Source organism: Giraffa tippelskirchi, chromosome 14 (assembly GCF_054371585.1).
Source record: "Giraffa tippelskirchi isolate mGirTip1 chromosome 14, T2T-mGirTip1v1.2.pri, whole genome shotgun sequence".
NCBI classification, from domain to species: domain Eukaryota; kingdom Metazoa; phylum Chordata; class Mammalia; order Artiodactyla; family Giraffidae; genus Giraffa; species Giraffa tippelskirchi.
The window spans coordinates 49764745-49782839 of NC_137288.1; the positions used below are offsets into that span (position 1 = coordinate 49764745).

Below are 18095 nucleotides of genomic sequence, written 5' to 3' on the forward strand. Positions count from 1 at the left end.
TTTCAGCCATTCCAGACTCCCTACCTTGATCGACTACCTTAAGAAGCAAGTCGGGAGCCTTGAGCTGCTCTTTGAAGTTTGTCAAGTTCAACCTTGGCAGTGCTAGGCTGCCCCTGATCTTCCTGGTCCTGCTCTTGCCAAGGGGCCAGGCTGCAGAGAAGAAACCTGTCAAGTCCTGCCAGCAAAGGCAGTGAAGGCAACCAGGCTCTCTTCCCTCGAAAGGAATCTAAGAGTAAATTATTTAACTCACCTCCTTCTCATCTTTGTTTAAGATCTGCCTCTTCTCACACTTGGAAATTTCACATTACAGACAGACATTGTATTGGCTGAGGTAGCAAAGTACATTAGGTTTTATTCTAGAAAGGAAATGACGTGACAAAGCTAGTGCTTTTTCTAGCAACATGCTGCTTGTGGGATCCTATTTTCCCCACCAGGGATCAAACCTGTGCCCCCTCCACTGGAAGCATGGAGTCCTAACTACTGGATCTCCAGGGAATTCCCCAAAGCTTCTAGTGTTTTAAAAAACATCACTTATAGAGCAAGAGGTTATTCCCTAAGACCAAAATGCCTTGAAAATGTCACCCCTTTACAATGAATAGAATATTTTTTTTTTTTCTAAAAAAATATGGAACGCTTCACGAATTTGCGTGTCATCCTTGCACAGGGGCCATGCTAATCTTCTCTGTATCGCTCCAATTTTAGTATATGTGCTGCCGAAGCGAGCACTGAATAGAATATTTTAATTGTAATCTGCAGAAATGTTTCCTCCAATGTACTTTATGGGGACATCCATAGTATTATCTAATTCCCTAGATGTTCCTCTTCATTTTTCATAATAGAAATTGCTGGTAGGCATTGCACTTGAATGCCCTAGAAAGAAGGAAGGGGTCTTCAACTGATCATTACTCGTGTAGATCTCCAAAGGCTAGCTATGCAGGAATGTCTTTTATTTGCAGCGGACTGGTCTTCAGAAGCAGTGAAAGCACCAGAATTTAAGATTATAGAGCTTATAATTTTTCTTTATAACCTCCTTGTATTAGAGTCAGTAGGAAGAATGTATTTTCCCTCTCTGTAACAGAAAAGAAAACTAAGACTATTTGCGTCCCCCTTCCACCTTAAGGTCAACGTCTTAATGTCTCACAATTGACTACCAACACTGCTATACTGTACATGCAGCAATTCTACATGATTCAGTTCTTTACACAGTTCCATTGAAATGTAAGTATAATTTTTTATATGGTATAATCCTTTTGTGATTAATTTCAACTTCATATTTCTTTTGTGGTTGATCTTTGCTGAACTGGCATTTGAAGTTTAGAATTTAGTATTGATCACTTTCATTATATGTGACACCGCTATTCTGAATCCAGCCTTCCAGTTTTCCTGTTTAGTGTCTAGCTAGTTGTTTAGCTTTAGTGCATTCTTAGAGTAGGTGGATTCTCTAATAAGACAGATTATTGAACACTTAGAGTTAACATTTTGGGGTTGGGAGAGTAGCATTAAAGGGGAAACTATGCTTAATTTAGGTGTAACTTTTGAACTGGTTAATAATAGAGGCACAGGAAAACAAGTGAATGTTAGTCATTTACATTTTCTAAAAATCTTTGAAAAGAGTCCAATCAGTGTCTGGTTGAAAAGGGAAGGTACATCATGTGATGACTGGGTGATGACTTTTAAGACAAGAAAAAGAAAATAATAGTAATAAAGGGATTTTTTTTTTCTGGACAGAATTGTAAATAATGCTATTTTCAGTTTTGCTACCTGAAATGGTCCTGTTTAACATTATTGTAAATGACTTGGAAGCAAGTGCATAGTGATATCCCAATTGCAGGTAAGAATATATTTGTTTAATAAAATCACAAGATAATAAGGCTAAACTTGATGAACACTTCATATGGATTTATGAGTCAAACATTTCATTATTTTTTAAGAAAAGTTTATATTTTGAGGTAAGGTGTTTCAGACTTACCCTTAGGATAATAGGGTTTGAATTCTTTTTTTATGCCATAGGAAAAGAAACTGGAAAGCAAGATACTAGTGGAGTCAGTATTGGGAATAATTGCACAGGAAACCCTTTAGATATGTGAATTAAATATCCCCAATTTTTGCTGATTATTCAGTCAATTTGGCTGTCTCCTATCCTTAACCTCCCTGCCTCCTCTGATTGGCAGAAACACATTCTTCTTAAGAGAAGCATTTGTTGAGGCTGTCTGATAGCTTTAGAATAGAAAGTAGTGGATAAAAAATGGAATTTAAAGAGGAAGTCCATTGCTGTCTTGCCCCTTCTAAAAGTTTTCTACATTTCTTTTCTTTTATTATGGTAAAGATTTGAAATCCAGGGTGAAATACATCTCAAATCAATTTGTCCAGTTTGTGCATGTGTGTGTGTGCGTGTATATGTATGTATATATGGGTTTCCCTGATGGCTCAGTGGTAAAGAATTTACCTGTCAATGCAGGAGGTGTGGCTTCAAACCCTGGGTCAGGAAGATCCCCTGGAGAAGGAAATGGCAATCCACTCCAGTATTTTTGCCTGGGAAATCTCACGGACAGAGGAGCCTGGCGGGCTGAAGTCCATGGGATCACGAAAAAGATGGACATGACTCAGTGACTAAACAGCAAACATCCTCATTTCCAAAGTGAAAAGGAGGAACTTTCCTGGTGGCCCAGTGGCTAAGACTCTGCCTTCCCAATTCAGGGGGCCTGGTTTCGATCCCTGGTTAGGGAACTAGACCCCACATGCCGCAACTGAAGATCAACTAAAAATCCCGCATGCTTTAGTGAAGACTGAAGATCCCAAGTGCTGCAGTTAAGACCTGGCACAGTCAAATCAATAAATAAAAATAAATATATATATATATTTTTTTCAGTGAAAGGAGAGGTTGGTGTTTTTTTTTTTTTTAATGAAAGAGTCTCTCTCTCTTTTAATTTTTATTTTATTTATTTGGCTGCACTGGCTCTTAGTTGCGGCATGCAGGATTTTTTTTTCAGTTGTGGCATATGGGTTCTAATTCCCTGACCAGAGTTCAAACCCTGGTCCCCAGCATTGGGGGTGTGGGATCTTAGCCACTGGAGCGCCAGGGGAATCCCTAGAAGAATCTATTGAGTTCTCTGTGACACTGATTTACCTATCAGGTAATCTGGAAAGAAGACATTAACATCTACATCTCCCAGAAGCCAGACTAGAAGCGTGAAGTGGAAGAATTGGCATTTTTCATCTGTTCTAATGAAAACATTAGGTGAATAGCAACAGTTCAATCAGCTACGTGGCAGAGTAAGACTTTTGATATTTATTGAAATGTTTTCTTGCTTTCAGCCATGTTCTCTAAATTCAGATTTGTGCTCATTTGCATACAGGTCATATGAAAATAATCCATTGACTACTGCACTGGGGCTTCCCGTCCCTGTGATTTTCCAATGATGCCTCCCTGGACCAGGAGGAAGCCCCACCAGGAAGAGCACATTGTTTCCTCTCTCTGCTTCAGGGGAAATAAGGGATTTGCAGAGAAATTTAAGATGTATTCTGTAAACTGAGTTGTGAAGTGAAAGTAAAAGTTGCTCAGTCATGTCCGACTTTTTGAGACCCCATGGACTATACGGTCCATGGAATTCTCCAGGCCAGAATAATGGAGTGGGTGGCCATTCCCTTCTCCAGGGGATCTTCCCAACCCAGAGATCAAACCCAGGTCTCCCACATTGCAGGCGGATTCTTTACCAGCTGAGCCACCAGGGAAGTCCAAGAATATGGGACTGGGTAGCCTACTTTGGCCACCTGATGCGAAGAGCTGACTCATTGGAAAAGACCCTGATGCTGGGAAAGATTGAGGGCAGGAGAAGGGGACGACAGAGGATGAGATGGTTGGATGGCATCACTGACTCAACGGACATGGGTTTGGGTGGACTCCAGGAGTTGGTGATGCACAGTGAGGCCTGGCGTGCTGCAGTTCATGGGGTCGCAAAGAGTTGGACATGACTGAGCGACTGAACTGAGCCTATCCCTTCTCTAGCAGATCTTCCCGACCCAGGAATTGAACTGGAGTCTCCTGCAGTGTAGGCAGATTCTTAACCAGCTGAGCTATGAGGGAAACTGAGTTGACTCATTGGAAAAGACCCTGACGCTGGGAAAGATTGAGGGCAGGAGGAGAAGGGAGCAACAGAGGATGAGAGGGTTGGATGGCATCACCAACCTAATGGACATGAGTTTGAGCAAACTCCAGGAGATATTGAAGGACAGGGAAGCCTGGAGTGCTACTGTCCATCGGGTTGAAAAGAGTTGGACATGACTTAGTGACTGAACAACTGTAAACATATAACAGTAGAGATGAGTTAGGACCAGAGAGGTTTTCAGGCTGGGCCACTGGTTTCTGTTTGCAAAAGGAGTTGATCTGATTTTGGTTTAGCAGCTGAAAGATAAATAGCCTATTGAACAAAGCCCAGGTGGATTTCAACACCCTTTGGTGAGAGTGGCATTCAAGAATGAACACAGTCAGACACTAGGATTTTTCATATGTCGTTTATTTAAACCAAAATCAATTTATATTTTCAAGGGGCTGGATTTCAAAGATATAAAAAAAAATTCAAACCATTTTGTTCAATACCTATCTATAAAAAACGAAATTACATTTTACGGGAGGAGTGGACCCTGTAACATAGGAAATTTCTTCATTGAAATTTAAATTTTTGCATGCAAAACCTAATTTCATTTTTGGGTTGGCTGAAATGTTCAAGGACCCCCGATGAAATATCAGAGTTTGTTAAAAGTCAAGAAGTATAATCATGGTTCAGACTACGTGAATGGTCAGCACGTGAGCCAAGGTAATGAGATCTTTGCAACCTCGCCTGTGTACAGCCACTTGATCTCTACTCTTTTGAAGCATTTTCAAAAGTACATTGTGTTGTTTTGGTGACTAGCACAGGTTCTTGCTTATGTATAAAAGTTGGACAAAATGGCTTATTTGCTTAACAATGTCCAAGTTTGTTGCACGTAGTTTGATGGCTTTGCCCAAGAACCTGGTGGGAGGGAGTACTGTGGACACAGGTTTCAGAGTTGTGGCATTTTCAGATCATTGCAAGTCCACTTTATAAAGCGTTCTAATTTACTTTGTTTTTGGTGAGTCTGTATTTTTGCGTATAAAGTAAGGTTTACAGATATGACATAGATGAAAATCAGGGGAGATCGACAGTGGCAATTACCAATTTTAAATGTGGGAAGAACGATAAAGACATCACAGAAGACAAAGCTAAATGAAAGTTTGGATTTTGGACTTAAATTGCTCACTTAATAATTGTGTCATACTGGGCGAGTTACCAAAGCTCAGGGAGTAGTTTTTCATTAGTGCAAGGGTAAAATGAAACCCACAATGCATTATTCTGATTTTCCCTACCCTGGAGAACTATGCAGGAAACAAAACTGACATGTTTGGCAAGATACCCACGTGGGTTAAAATCTATACAGATTTGCACATGTTTGAGAAGCTGATAACTCCTTTCATAACACATACAGTCCCTAACCTGAACTTTTCAAAAGTGTATGATCATCACAGTAAAAGGACTTTTAGTTTCTGTATTTAAATCCCTTCCATAGGGGACAAAGTCTACCCACAAGCTCACAGGCACTAGAATATGTGTTGTTACAATGAAAATCAGAATGATATGCTTCTGAACTGCTTAATTACTCCCCCAAAGACAATTACTTCTATTCTGGAAGAAGCAGGACTCTGTAGTGAAAACACAGAGACCTGAAAGCAGTGCATTAATTATTTTATTAATTTCTTTTTACATTATGGGAAACATTCATCTATTTACAATTTTTTTTTTTGTCCACACACAATCTAGGTAGATAAGCCTATGAAATTCCAATTCATAAAGCCATAAAAATGTTCCCCACCCCTCCATCTGAAAGCTTTCAAATGAATCTTTTTTTTTTCCAAACCAAAATAATTTTTAAAAATTACATTTGGGAATTCAGATATGCTAGTGATTTACATTCCAGTTATTTAAAATATGCATCTAGACATGTTTTAAAAAAGAAATGGTAAATTCACAAGGATAAGGCTTAAATTAAAGTGGTAATGCACAGTAAAACATTAAGGAAACATCTATAAATAACAGAAATATAGTACAAATAAATTAGTTCTATTTACCATTTCAAATATTAAAAATCTTTAATCCATTTCTTCATCTCTCTTTACAAAAAGGTTATGTGAGTTGTATGGAAACATCTGCAAAAAATATAATAAATACTTAATTTCTTTGAATGTTTTTTTGATGTGGGAGACAAACTTCTTTTGTAATTCCCCCCTCCCCAAGAAAATACCCAAACACCTTTGTACCAAAGTTAAACAAAATAAGTAATTTTTCAGGGTACATACATTTTCCATTATCAACTAAAAAACATTTCTACAAATTACATCAAAAAGAACAATGTAACAAGGGTTATGCTCATGGATGTTAGGCTTAAGAGGGCAAGTGATCAACAAGCAGTTTTATGTGGGGTCATGTCTTAACATCAATAATTAGCTTTTTATAAAGTGTTTGTACAATTGGTGTTTTTAAGGAAGGCAAAGGTCATGATGCCTGTAGGCATTCTGCTAAAAGATTTAAAATTCTTACCAAAAATAGCTTATGAATATACAAATACCATTCACGTAGACAAGATAAATAGGCCACCTCTTGTCTCTCTTAAAATATCCTGGGCTAAACCAGTTTCCAAAGAAAATATTGTAGGATGATCATTATAAATCTATTTCTCCATCCAAATCTTATCTCTCCCTCAGGGCATAGAGCTGTGGATGGGAACATGGGTCTTCAAATGGATGCTGTTTCCTTCACGTTAGTCTGTGAGTTCTGAGTCACTGTCATGGCTGAGCATGACCATAGGCTACCCAAGGTGGCAGTTGGCCTTACCTGATACAAACTTTGTGTGACCTTCCCCGGCTGCTACAGAGTAAAGAAAATGTGTATTCTTTTTAAAACCAGAAAATACTTGAAGCTTAAATTCTCTATCTGCTCCAGTTTTACAAAGTACTCAAAGGTGCTTTGTCCACTCTAGTTAAAAGTTGGTTTGTTTTTAAATAAGTTAGTAGCCCTTTTCTTGTAAACCACAGCAGAAAACATTTGTGCCCTGTTTATAAAGATAGCTCAAAGCATCAATGGCTCTGAGAGGTAGCGAATTCTCTAGTGGTTTTAGAATATGTCCACGAAAATAGTTGTTGCCAGAACCCATCACTTCTCTTAATTTTTAAAATAAAATTAGCACCTGGCTATGAGAGTGTATTTTTTTTTTTAAAGCGTCTCTGGTGCAAGTGTGTCTGATATTTCTTTTTAAAAGTCTTTCATTTTTCAATGGTAATTTCTAACACTTTAGGGAGCTGGATAAAATGCCAGTGACCATGTAAGATCACCTCATTCTAAGTGTTTAAACTGTTATGAGTAAGGGCATTTAAAGATAACTTCAGCTGGCCGCAAAGATCATATGCCATCCGTCATGACTAAACGGAAATCAACGTTCTCTGCCAAATCCCTGGGTCTCTTCAGTGTTTAGGAACCGCGATGCTGTCCCCCTCCACGTGGCTGCTGAACCTTGCAGGTCAAATTTCTTTTCTCTCTACCTGGGACCTCAAGATGAGTGGCTGCTCTTTGAAATGAGACAGCACGTCTACTGGGACAGAAAGCTTATTTGATGGGTTTGACACAGGACAAAATCCTGATTCGGGGGTGTGATAGGACTCTGGAGCGGTGAGGAAAGACTGATGTAGACAAACGTCTGCCCTATGAACTACTGGGTTGAAAGAGACCGAATGTGTAGCATTCGAAGGGGATGATGGGAAAACCCCGACTCTTCTCAGAAAGCAGGCCGGCTGCCATTTACAGCACTTGGTAAGCAGAGATGTACTTCTATCTGTGTAATTAGGTAGGCTCCCCCCCTCCCCAAGATGGACACTAACAAAGTAATGGAACCAACACTTTCCCCTTTAAAGACCTCCCCCCGCCCACCACCACCACAACAATATAATATACATAGTACAAGAAAAGTTGAGAAAACACTTCAGGTCTAAATTGTCTTAAGAATAGGACAAAAGAAAAAAATCCCTTATGTAGTCTCTTAAGCTAGCAGTGCTTCCTTGGTCTTGCCTTTCCTGTCTTCATTTTTATTGCCTTTCGGAATAGATGGATGTCCCTGAAAGATCAAATTGACAATCTTCTGCTGAGTGAGACATTTGAAGCAGTGACTGATGACACAACAGTGAGGCAGTTTGTGCAGCTGTGAGCGACGCAGGTACCCGCACCCCCCCCCACCCCCCCGGGCACCTGCAGATTTTGCTTCTCTTCCCCACCCACTACACATCCTGGTCCCCCCGCGCCCAGCCCCTCTTCGTCCCCTCTCGTGTGTCACTCCCGGACTCTGGTGACAGGGTGTGATGTCTGAGGCTGGACATCAAGCGCTCCAATCTGCTTGCCCAAAATAGGAAGCGTGTTGGGGAAATCAAGGGGATCAGAGCCCTAGTTTCTTTCGCGTGGAAGACGGCGAGGTCCCTAGGGACCTCCCCCCTCCCCCCCGCGGGATCCTGGACGTCTGAGATACCCTACGGTTGGATATTGCTGGAGTCTAGGGACGGACTAGCTCGAGGAGGACGGAGGACGGATGGCGGGTGACCTAGAGAGGGGCCGCGTCTACGCGGGTGGGCAGGCGCCGGGGAGGAGGCGGCGGCGGCGGCGGCGGCGGGGGCGCGGCGGCCGGGGCCTCAGAGCCGGGTCTGCGCCTCGGGGATGTAGATCTCGATGCTCTCGGCGCTCTCGGTGGCCGAGTTCTGACGGACGGACGCGGCGCGCTTGGCGGCCATCAGGCGCTTGCGGGCCTCCTGGCGCTGTGAGCTCTCCAGCGAGCGCTCCCGGATCAGCGGCGCGGGGCCCTTCGCCGGCTTCTTGGGCACTGGAGGAGGGGCCCTTCGCTCCTGATCAAAGCAGAAGGTTCAGGACATTACACAGCTTCTCAGGACAAGCTTGGGGGAAACTGGGATAGGTCAGTAGTTAGCACACATTTTTTTTTTAAGCCTAAGGGTGGTTAAGTTAGTTCTGATCTGCACACTGTATACATATTTACATATATATATATATCTATATATATTTATGTATTGGACAAGGAAATGGCAACCCACCCCAGTATTCTTGCCCGGAGAATCCCATGGACAGAGGAGCCTGGCGGGCTACAGTCCATGAAATCTCAGAGTCAGACATGACTGAGCGACTGAGCACATAAAACATATATATTTTTTTCTTTAGTATTCTGGCTTGGGTTTTCAAAAAGATGCATGAGGGAAAAAAATACTGGGAAGTTTAAAGCCAAAGGTAAAGCTGGAGAGCAGAACTAGTCTCTCCAAGGGAAGGATGTAGGTATTTAAAATCTAACCCCCCCACCCCCCTTCCACCCCGCGCCCCTCACTTCACCTAAAGGCTGCAGCTTCCAGCACATTTACTGTGGTTTTTCTCTGGAGGCTCCAGACTCTTCCGGATGCCAGAGATGGGAAGGAGGGGGCAGCGGTCGCCTCTGCACCCCTTCTAAGCAGGGCGGCAGCGTGTGGGTACCAGCTGGGTTCAGAGTTTAAAAACATCCCTGCCCTCTCCCCCGAGCCCACCCAAACCTAAACAGCCAAACGAGGAAGAAGTGATTGTTAAAACTGTGTTCGTTTAGCTTTGCTGGTGTCCCAGTAGTTACACCCATTTACACATCACACACAGACACACAGAGATGTACTCGGCAGGGTCACCCTGGAGGGAGGACTTGGACAGTTCCTACCCTTGGGGGTGTGGAGTCAGCTCCTAAAACATCCTGCTGGACCATCACGAATTAGGGGCCTCAGGGTGACCTTGGTGGCCCTGAAGGCTATTTCATCATAGGGACAGACATTGTGCCATGGCAACTGAAGACAAGACTGAAAGAGTTCATCCCCGCTCCCCTCCCCCACACCCCCAGCAGCAGCAAACTAGAAAACTGGTGGGCTATTTTTAAATGCCACTGCAAAAACAAGTCATTCATCACTTGGACTGGAAAAAAAAAAGTACAGTGGGAAAGGGAATCTAAATCACAAAGGATTTTTAGGAAAAAGATAGTGAGTTTTCAGGCTGCAAAAAGTCCATGTGAATCTGATGATTTCATCTTTTAATAAAAGACCTTAAATTCTCATAAACCTAAATGTGAGAAGTATCTTAAAATATGGATTCCATGGTTCTCCAAAAGGCACTCTCTGTGTTTCTCCTTTGCTGGCCTTCGTGGAATGCCTAGTTACCCTTATTGCAGTGGAGTTGCCCGCCGGTTGTTTAAGGTGGAGTCTCGTGTGGATAAAAAAAAAAAAGGAAGCACAGAGTGCAAACCATATCCCACCAACTCTGATTGCGTTTGTTCATTGTTTCCTCTCCAGTTCATGGGGTGATGCAAAGCTCTGATCACAGATACCATGCATGAAGATTTAGATATCAAGTTACCTAATGATTTACAGTATAACTGTCACTAGGTACCATATATCAATTCTTAGCTTCACTCCTTTTGGACATTTAAAATTTTCATGATTGGGTCACTCAGTGGATACTTTTGAAAGTACGATTGTTGAAAACTTTTTAGTCATATTTTCCTTTCCTTGCATAGTTTATTTTTTTTTAACAACAATTTTTTAAAAAATTGATGAATGAGAAATTAGATGGATCAGCTCTAGAAAATCAGTTACCAGTATGTGTGTACATCTGTAATGTTTTCTTAAAACCAGACCAATTTAAAAGCTTGTTTAGCAGACACTTTTAAACCCAGATTAAAGAAAACTAGAATGAATCCAAATGTTTGGCTACCCCAGTGAGAGGCCACACAGGCATCAATGATACTTTGACGTTTCATACCAAAACCCGCTAGGTGGATGGTGACAGAATTAGAGATGAGGGACAGTGATGAGAGTGGTGGCCCCTTCAATTATGCACTGGCCCTTAGCACTAGATTTCTCCTGGGAGCCCAGGGACTCCAAGAACTCTGATATTATGATGGGCAGCAGCAGAATGGACTGGACTGAGAGGTGAAAGGATCAGGAAAAGGCATCACAGAAATGGCTGTGCCTGACTTCAGAAGTTGAACCTCTTAGAATCATTTGACCTCAGGCTGTAGGAAAGCAAAGGGTTAAAAATGTCATGCATCTCCGGTCAGCCTAAGAGGGCGGACATTGGATACCTGGGCAAGCCTGGTGGAGCCACCATAATCAACTGTGAAAACTGCAGTTTATTAATTCAAGTAAAAGAATTTGAGTCTTTATTTCTAAGCTCTTGCATGAGGAACCCAGTGAGCAATATTCCCCAAGGCAAATCAACCAAAGGTAAAACCTTTTTTTTTTAAAAAAAAGATCCCAACATTTATGATTACTGTGAAACTATACGGTGTGTATATTTTTAGACTTGAACAACAGTGGTTTCTTTATTACTATATTTATGAAATGATTATCAAAGTCGGTTAGTTTGCAGGGCTTCCTATTTTCTCGGAAACACGTTCTAGGGGTGTAAGGAAGTTGAACTCTTGCTCTATGTAATCATGCACTGAAGATGTCATTTATTTTAGTTTAAAAAGCAAAATGGAGGCAGTTCCTTCCAGTGACTAAAATGGTTTAACTTAAAGTTTAATTAACAAAAAAAAAAAGCCACATTCCCATTTTCCAATTCACAGACAAGTTTTTCTTTAAAAATATGCCTGAAACATATTACAGATAATATCCCAAATGATTACTTTGTAAACATTGTCATTACAATGAAATTAATATGATTTCAGCTCCATTTCACATTGTAAACAGCAAGACTGAGAGCAGAAGCCTATTTAGACTGTCCAGGGTTTGTGCAGGTTTTTAAATGAACCATACAAAATCTACATTGTTCTACCTTCTTGTCAAGAGGATCCATCTGTTTCCAATTATTGGCCTTTAACTGATGAAGTTCATCAAATTTCATACTAATGTTTTCTATGGACAACTGCAGCATGTCCCAGAACCCCGCCAGATCCTGAGAGGTGGGCCTTGGATGAGCATTGGGATTCTGTGCAAGAGAAAGAAAAACAGTCACGCTTTAGAAGCGATGTTTGTGACAAGCCCAGGATCAAGGCGGCATTTTCAAACACTTCAAATAACAAGAGGAGGATGAGTTCCTTTTAGTTTTCAGATAGGAGAGAAAAGTGAAGTTACTGATGGTGCTGTGCTGTGCTGTGCTTAGCCGCTCAGTTGTGTCAGACTCTTTGCGACACCGTGGATTGTAGCCTGCCAGGCTCCTCTGTCCATGGGGATTCTCCGGGCAAGAATACTGGCGTGGGTTGCCATGCCCTCCTCACTGATGGTACTTTTATTTATTTATTTTATATTTTATAGGTATATGTATATATGTTTTATGGGGCTTCCCAGGTGGCACTAGTGATAAAGAACCCACCTGCCTCGGCAGGAGACATAAGAGACAAGGGTTCGATCCCTGGATGGGGAAGATCTCCTGGAGGAGGGCATGACAATGCATTCCAGTATTCTTGCCTGGAGAATCCCATGGACAGAGAAGCTTGGTGGGCTACAGTCCATTGGGTCTGAAAGAGTCGGACACAACTGAGCGACTGAGCATACGTGCATACATTATATATAGATATGTATGTATGTATGTATATATATTCACCTTTATTAAGGACTAATTGACAAATAAGATTATAAGATATTTAGAATGTACCATGTGATGATTTGATATAGACACTCCTTGCGTAAGGACTTCCCCATCGAGTTAAGCAGCACATCATCACCTCATATCTTTATCCTTTTGTGTGTGTGTGTGTGTGAGAACATTTATCTTCTGCTCTTTCTTAGCAAAGCTCAGTTAGACAATACAGTGTTATCAACCATAGTCACCATGTTCTAATTAGATCCTCAGATCTCATTCATTTTATAGCTGAAAATCTGTATCATTTTACCAACGCCCCCTCCATTTCCCCTACTTCTGAGCCCTTGGCAACCACTTTTATACTCTCTCTATGAATTTGGCTTAAAAAAAAAAAAAGATTCCACTACAAACAATAACTTTATATAATCGTTTTATACACATTTGAGTCAGTGATTCTCAATGTCAAGGTAAAATTCTTTTGTAATACAGCATCTATTTGTATGGTATGGCGGGGAGTCTAAACATTTGGAAAAAACCCAGAATGTGTGATGTATGCCAAAATGCACTTAAAACTATATTTAAATGAAAATACCATATTACCAAAAAATACAGTCTATTGTTATTAGAGTCAGTATTTTACTCCATGGCATCCAACATACTCAGAGAACAGATAGGAATCTAAAGTAAGATTCCATTTTAATACTTAGGTTGAGTGAAATAATAGGGCAAACAAGTGATAAGCAATAAAAGAATTAGATTTTCAAAGTACTGTATGTTTAACAATTAAGATATTTCTAATATAGTAAGTCATTTTATCATATAAGTACTTGGACATAATCATTTGGAAATGAATTGGTTTTAAATTGACCATAAAATAATACGGCAAATGTGAGAACACTTGTCTGTACGTACACATAGATTTCTGTGCATTTGCTAGATAATATTAAACATTCTTTGATGTGTGGATTGACTTTCGTTGCCCTCATTCACATATCCCTGACAAGCATTAGAGAGTAGGAACCACTAATGTATATGGTCTGAGACAGAAAAACCATAACTAAGAGACTGAAGATATTACTACTGGCAACAATAGCTAAAGGTATTCATGGGCAGATAGGTGGGGCTCATACTTATCAGAGGTTTCTATTGAGGTTCCATTTGGTTACCTCTGGGTATCCCAGGCAATTGGAAAGACTGTGAAATCTCATGCCATATAATAACTTGAGGCCCATTCTTACTTTTAAAACAGCCCTAAAGAAATGACATCATCAGAATTTCAGAAAGCACAGGGTCAGTGGATGAGTATTATTGGTCTGACTTCAAAATAAATACAAGAATGTATTTATAAACTTACACTTTTAAAAATACCCATAGTTCATTGGAATAAATAAATTCTAAAATTTGTAAGTATTTGGTTCACTGTTAAACTCTAATCCAGTGACACATGAATTAACAAGAGGGCTTCTCCGTAGCATTTTGATATAGTAAACTAGAATGTTTTTTAATATCTAGGTTCAGAATAGACAGATAATAGAATATATTAGCTTATCTTATTTGTAATTAAAAGCTAAACTGCTCATACCTTGAAGTTCACTAAAGCCTTCTAGGTCACAAGCCCTGTTGTTAAACTGTGTTAGTGCATTAATAGATAGAATGATAGCATTTAACTCTGTAGTAACACAGGAAATTTGCTCCTTTCCTACCAAGAATCTCTTTGCCCCCTCATCATCCAAGGTATGAATGGGGAAACAGAGAGAAAGAGCCTGGGTGCTCAGCCAGTCTCTTAATCAGCGGCTCCTGTGACACCCAGCACAAGAAGTAGTTGCAAAACCTGTCTCAGTCTGAACCAGGTCACTTGGAGGTCAGAGGTGATAGCGGATGAGAAAGATAAGGAGGGCCAGTTTGAGAAATATGGCTTTATATGAACTTTTTAATTTAAAGAGTTAAAGAATCATATGAATTAAGATCTGTGACACGTGAGCAAGTTTACAAGTTAGAAGGAATTCTGTACCTGACACATAGTGAAGCTCAATAAAATATCTGTTGAATCACTGATCAATACATTTACTCTAATATGTATTATCTCATAATTCAGAATAGAATTTCTGAGAAGGTGAAAGAAGGGCCAGGTCATTTTTGCTGAGGAAGGGGAAAACAAACTGTAGGTGTGGGGGGTGGGGGTGAGGAGACAGCAAAGAGAGGGTTCAGAAGGAAAAGGCTGGTGAAGGGGGACAGGAGCACTGACTTGTGCAGACTTTATATCTGCTCTTGTCTAGACAAACCCCATTCAGTCTGTATTTGTCCTTGTTAACAACAAGATGTGGTTAGAACGCTAAAAAAAAAAAAAAAAATCATCGTTTGGGTCAATCAGATCACAAACGATTGTGTTTTGAACTTTCCAGAAGATTAAAAGAATTGCTTTTCATTTTCTTTATTTTAGATGCAGTTTCCATCCCTGGGTCGGGGGTATCCTCTGGAGGAGGAAATGGCTACCCATTCCAGTATTCTTGCCTGGAGAACCTCACGGACAGAGGAGCCTGGCAGGCTATAGTCTATAGGGTCACAAAGAGATGGACGCAACTGAGCGACTGAGCACACAGATGCAGCTTGATCATTAATTGGCCAATAAAAGCTATTTTGGTGGAATGACACTTGTGGAGATGGCAGAATTAAAAAAAAAATTCAGTGTTATCAACCATAGTCACCATGTTCTAATTAGATCCTCAGATCTCATTCATTTTATAGCTGAAAATCTCTTGGCCTTGCATTTTGCTGACAGTTTTTGTCTGTTTGTTCTGCTTTATTTCATTTCTGTGTGTCCAAGAAAGATGAATGATTCATTGTTCTCATGGAGATCAAATTTACACTTTCTGACACCTTCCACCTCCAGTTCTTGAATTAAAACAGAGCACTCTGATAAGGAAAAAGGCCCCAGTGGCTACTTCAGAAAGAAACTCGTTATCCAAAATGATTTTTTTCTGAAATATTATTTTTGAAATATCAGGCTGCTCCAATTGGCTAAGAATAATAAAATCAGGAGGGCAGGAAAATAGAAAATCTTCAGCAACCAGAAAAAAAAAAAGGAAATGGAGTTTTAATTTGATAACTTGATTAGATTCTTTCTTCAAAGATTATTTAATATTTTTTATTATTTTAAAAGAAAAATATTTTTAATTTTAAGAAAAGCAGGAAATATATGGTTCATCGGAAAATTCTCTTTCAGATTAAGAGAGTCCAATGAGCCCTGGCTTGGCTTTACTTTAGTTGGACTGGTCTTGACCACATGTTCTTCTCACGGGGAGGAGCAGGGAAAACTAGTATTGACAGGGAAAGATACCTACCAGGTTTTCTTCACACAGTTCTCTGAACTGGTAGAATTTCTGGGCCATAAGAAGTTGGGCACTGCCCACTGCGGTTCGGATTTTCCCTAGAACTGAAAAAAGCAAACAGACAAGAAGTTTACACATGATGTCTCATTGTTGAGATTTAGTCTGGCAAAGCAAAGAGGAAGTTGAGCTCTAGTAATTAGGGAAGACTGCATGCAGACTGCACGCGCACACACGCACACAGCCAGGTCATGCCGTCGCTCTGCGCATCTATGCAACAGAGACTCCTGAGTTAACGTAGAAAACCAGCTTGGAAAAACCCATATGCTCACCAGGCATCTTTCTTAGGGATAACGGAGTTTTCCATCACAGCCCTGGATGTTACCAGGAGAGGAGGCAAATAGTTCTGCTTTGTTTTTTCCCTTTTACTACAAGGATGAATTTCCAGTGTTTACCAGTCCGGTTAGGGATTTATTTGTGTCAGCAGTCATGGTCTGCTAGCTTGTTTTTCTAATCCGAATCCAAACACAAGGAAAGCAGCCCTGACTTGCAGGGGGTAGGGTTCTCATGGCACTCACCAAATCCCATCCACAGCCTTCCTTATTTTTCCGGAGCTCAGCCACTGGGACTGTCAGGAAAGAAAGAGCCTGGCCAGTTGAAAGATTTTGTAAGGAGCGAACATTTTCAGCCCGTTGCCTAGGGAATGCCAGCACCGTCCCAGCTTTTACACTCCACAGACCAACGTTATTGTTCAGAGAGGTTTAATTCCCTGTGCACTGTGCTGAAAATCCTCCCCTTTGCAACCTACTTCTTGCCTTGAATGAAGTCGAAGGGGAGAACCTTCTAGCAGTGAGCGAGCTGAGCGGGCCGGAGCCTATGCCCGGAGCATCCCTGAGCGTCTCTGAGCATCCCAAGCTCTGGATTATCCCAGAGGCGCTCGCTCCGCCTGGTGGGGACCGCTAGGCTGGAACCCGCCCACCCGCCACCACCACCGGGCAGGAAGGAATGGGAGACAGCAGCCACAGAGTAAAACAGGGCAGGCAGGCCTCCCAGGGGCGCTTGCCCACTTGAAGCTCTTCACTGGGGCTGGGAGGGATTTTATGGGACTGAAGCAACGTTTTTGCTGCTGTAGTTTTGTTCTGATTTTACCGAGCCTGAGAGTCAGAGTGGAATCAGATCTCCTTTTCTTGACCACATTCCCCACAAAGACTGAGAAGACAACAGAAGGACAAGCAACGTCGTTTGGCCCAGGGTTTCCTGGTCAATTGCTTCTCTGTTAGTTTAAGGCTGCCAGGCTGGGTAATAGTTCTGGCGGTCCACCACTGGTCTCTACTCAAATAGTTCACACATGTCCCTGGGTCAGAAAGATCCTCTGGAAGAGGGCACAGCAACCCACTGCAGTATTCTTGCCTGGAGAATCCCCATGGACAGAGGAGCCAGGTGGGCTACAGTCCATAGAGTCACAAAGAGACACAACTGAAGTGACTGAGCACGCACACACGGAACCAGGGCATCTCTGGACTTGGGAAGTCACCAGTCACACTGCGCGGCTGAGGTGCAGATACCACCTCCCTAGGGAGAGCTGGGGCCCCCCTTGAGAGCATCTGGCACAATTCTTCAGGCCTAAGTGTTGAATTTTTTCAATCTATCTGCTTTTAAAATCTTTTGGGATGGTTGCATTTTCCTCTGTAATTGATCCATCATGTCTGTGAGGCCTTCCTCCCTTTTCTTTTTTAATTAAAAAAATTTATTGGAGTAAAGTTGCTTTAAAACATTGTGTTAGTTTCTGCTGTACAGTAAAGTGAATCAGTGTATATGTACATATACATATAACCCCCTTTTTAGATTTCCTTCCCATTTCAGGTCACCAAAGAGCATTGAGTAGAGTTCCCTGTGCTATGCAGTAGGCTCTCATCAGTTATCTATTGTATACATAGTGTCACCTCCCTCCATCTCTCAGCACCCCAAAGCAGAAAGGACATGGGGAAACAGGGCACCACAGAAGCTAAAGGGTCAGGCCCTGAGCTGGCTGAGGGCCCTCACTGGAAAACTTAGCATCCATTGCCCTGGACAGGTCACCTAATCTCTGTTTTCTTATATGTAAAATGGGATCGAACCC

General features: G+C 41.4%; 1 protein-coding gene, 1 long non-coding RNA gene and 1 other non-coding gene across 13 annotated transcripts in view; 1 reads left to right on the forward strand and 2 right to left on the reverse strand.

Annotated features, from left to right (window-relative positions):
- Nucleotides 1-619: 619 nt before the first annotated feature.
- Nucleotides 620-726, reverse strand: LOC145534997 (U6 spliceosomal RNA). The gene has a single exon (XR_014075164.1). It is a non-coding gene; the product is annotated as a U6 spliceosomal RNA (small nuclear RNA).
- Nucleotides 727-5743: 5017 nt separating this feature from the next.
- DLGAP1 (DLG associated protein 1) overlaps nucleotides 5744-18095 on the reverse strand; it is a 762891-nt gene continuing 750539 nt past the window's right edge. For 8 of the 11 annotated variants that reach the window (XM_081561948.1, XM_081561958.1, XM_081561955.1 and 5 more), the window contains 3 exons: nucleotides 15992-16083; nucleotides 11904-12056; nucleotides 5744-8953 (listed from right to left, as the gene is read on the reverse strand). In XM_081561948.1, the coding sequence (XP_081418074.1) occupies nucleotides 8744-8953; nucleotides 11904-12056; nucleotides 15992-16083 (455 nt within the window). In that variant the 3' untranslated portion in view covers nucleotides 5744-8743. Of the gene's footprint in view, nucleotides 8954-11440; nucleotides 12057-15991; nucleotides 16084-18095 lie in introns of those variants that run through there. The other 3 variants (XM_081561956.1, XM_081561959.1, XM_081561957.1) reach the window with 1 other exon arrangement.
- Nucleotides 7534-15296, forward strand: LOC145534452 (uncharacterized). The gene is made up of 3 exons (XR_014074637.1): nucleotides 7534-7877; nucleotides 8169-8277; nucleotides 15091-15296. It is a non-coding gene; the product is annotated as an uncharacterized LOC145534452 (long non-coding RNA).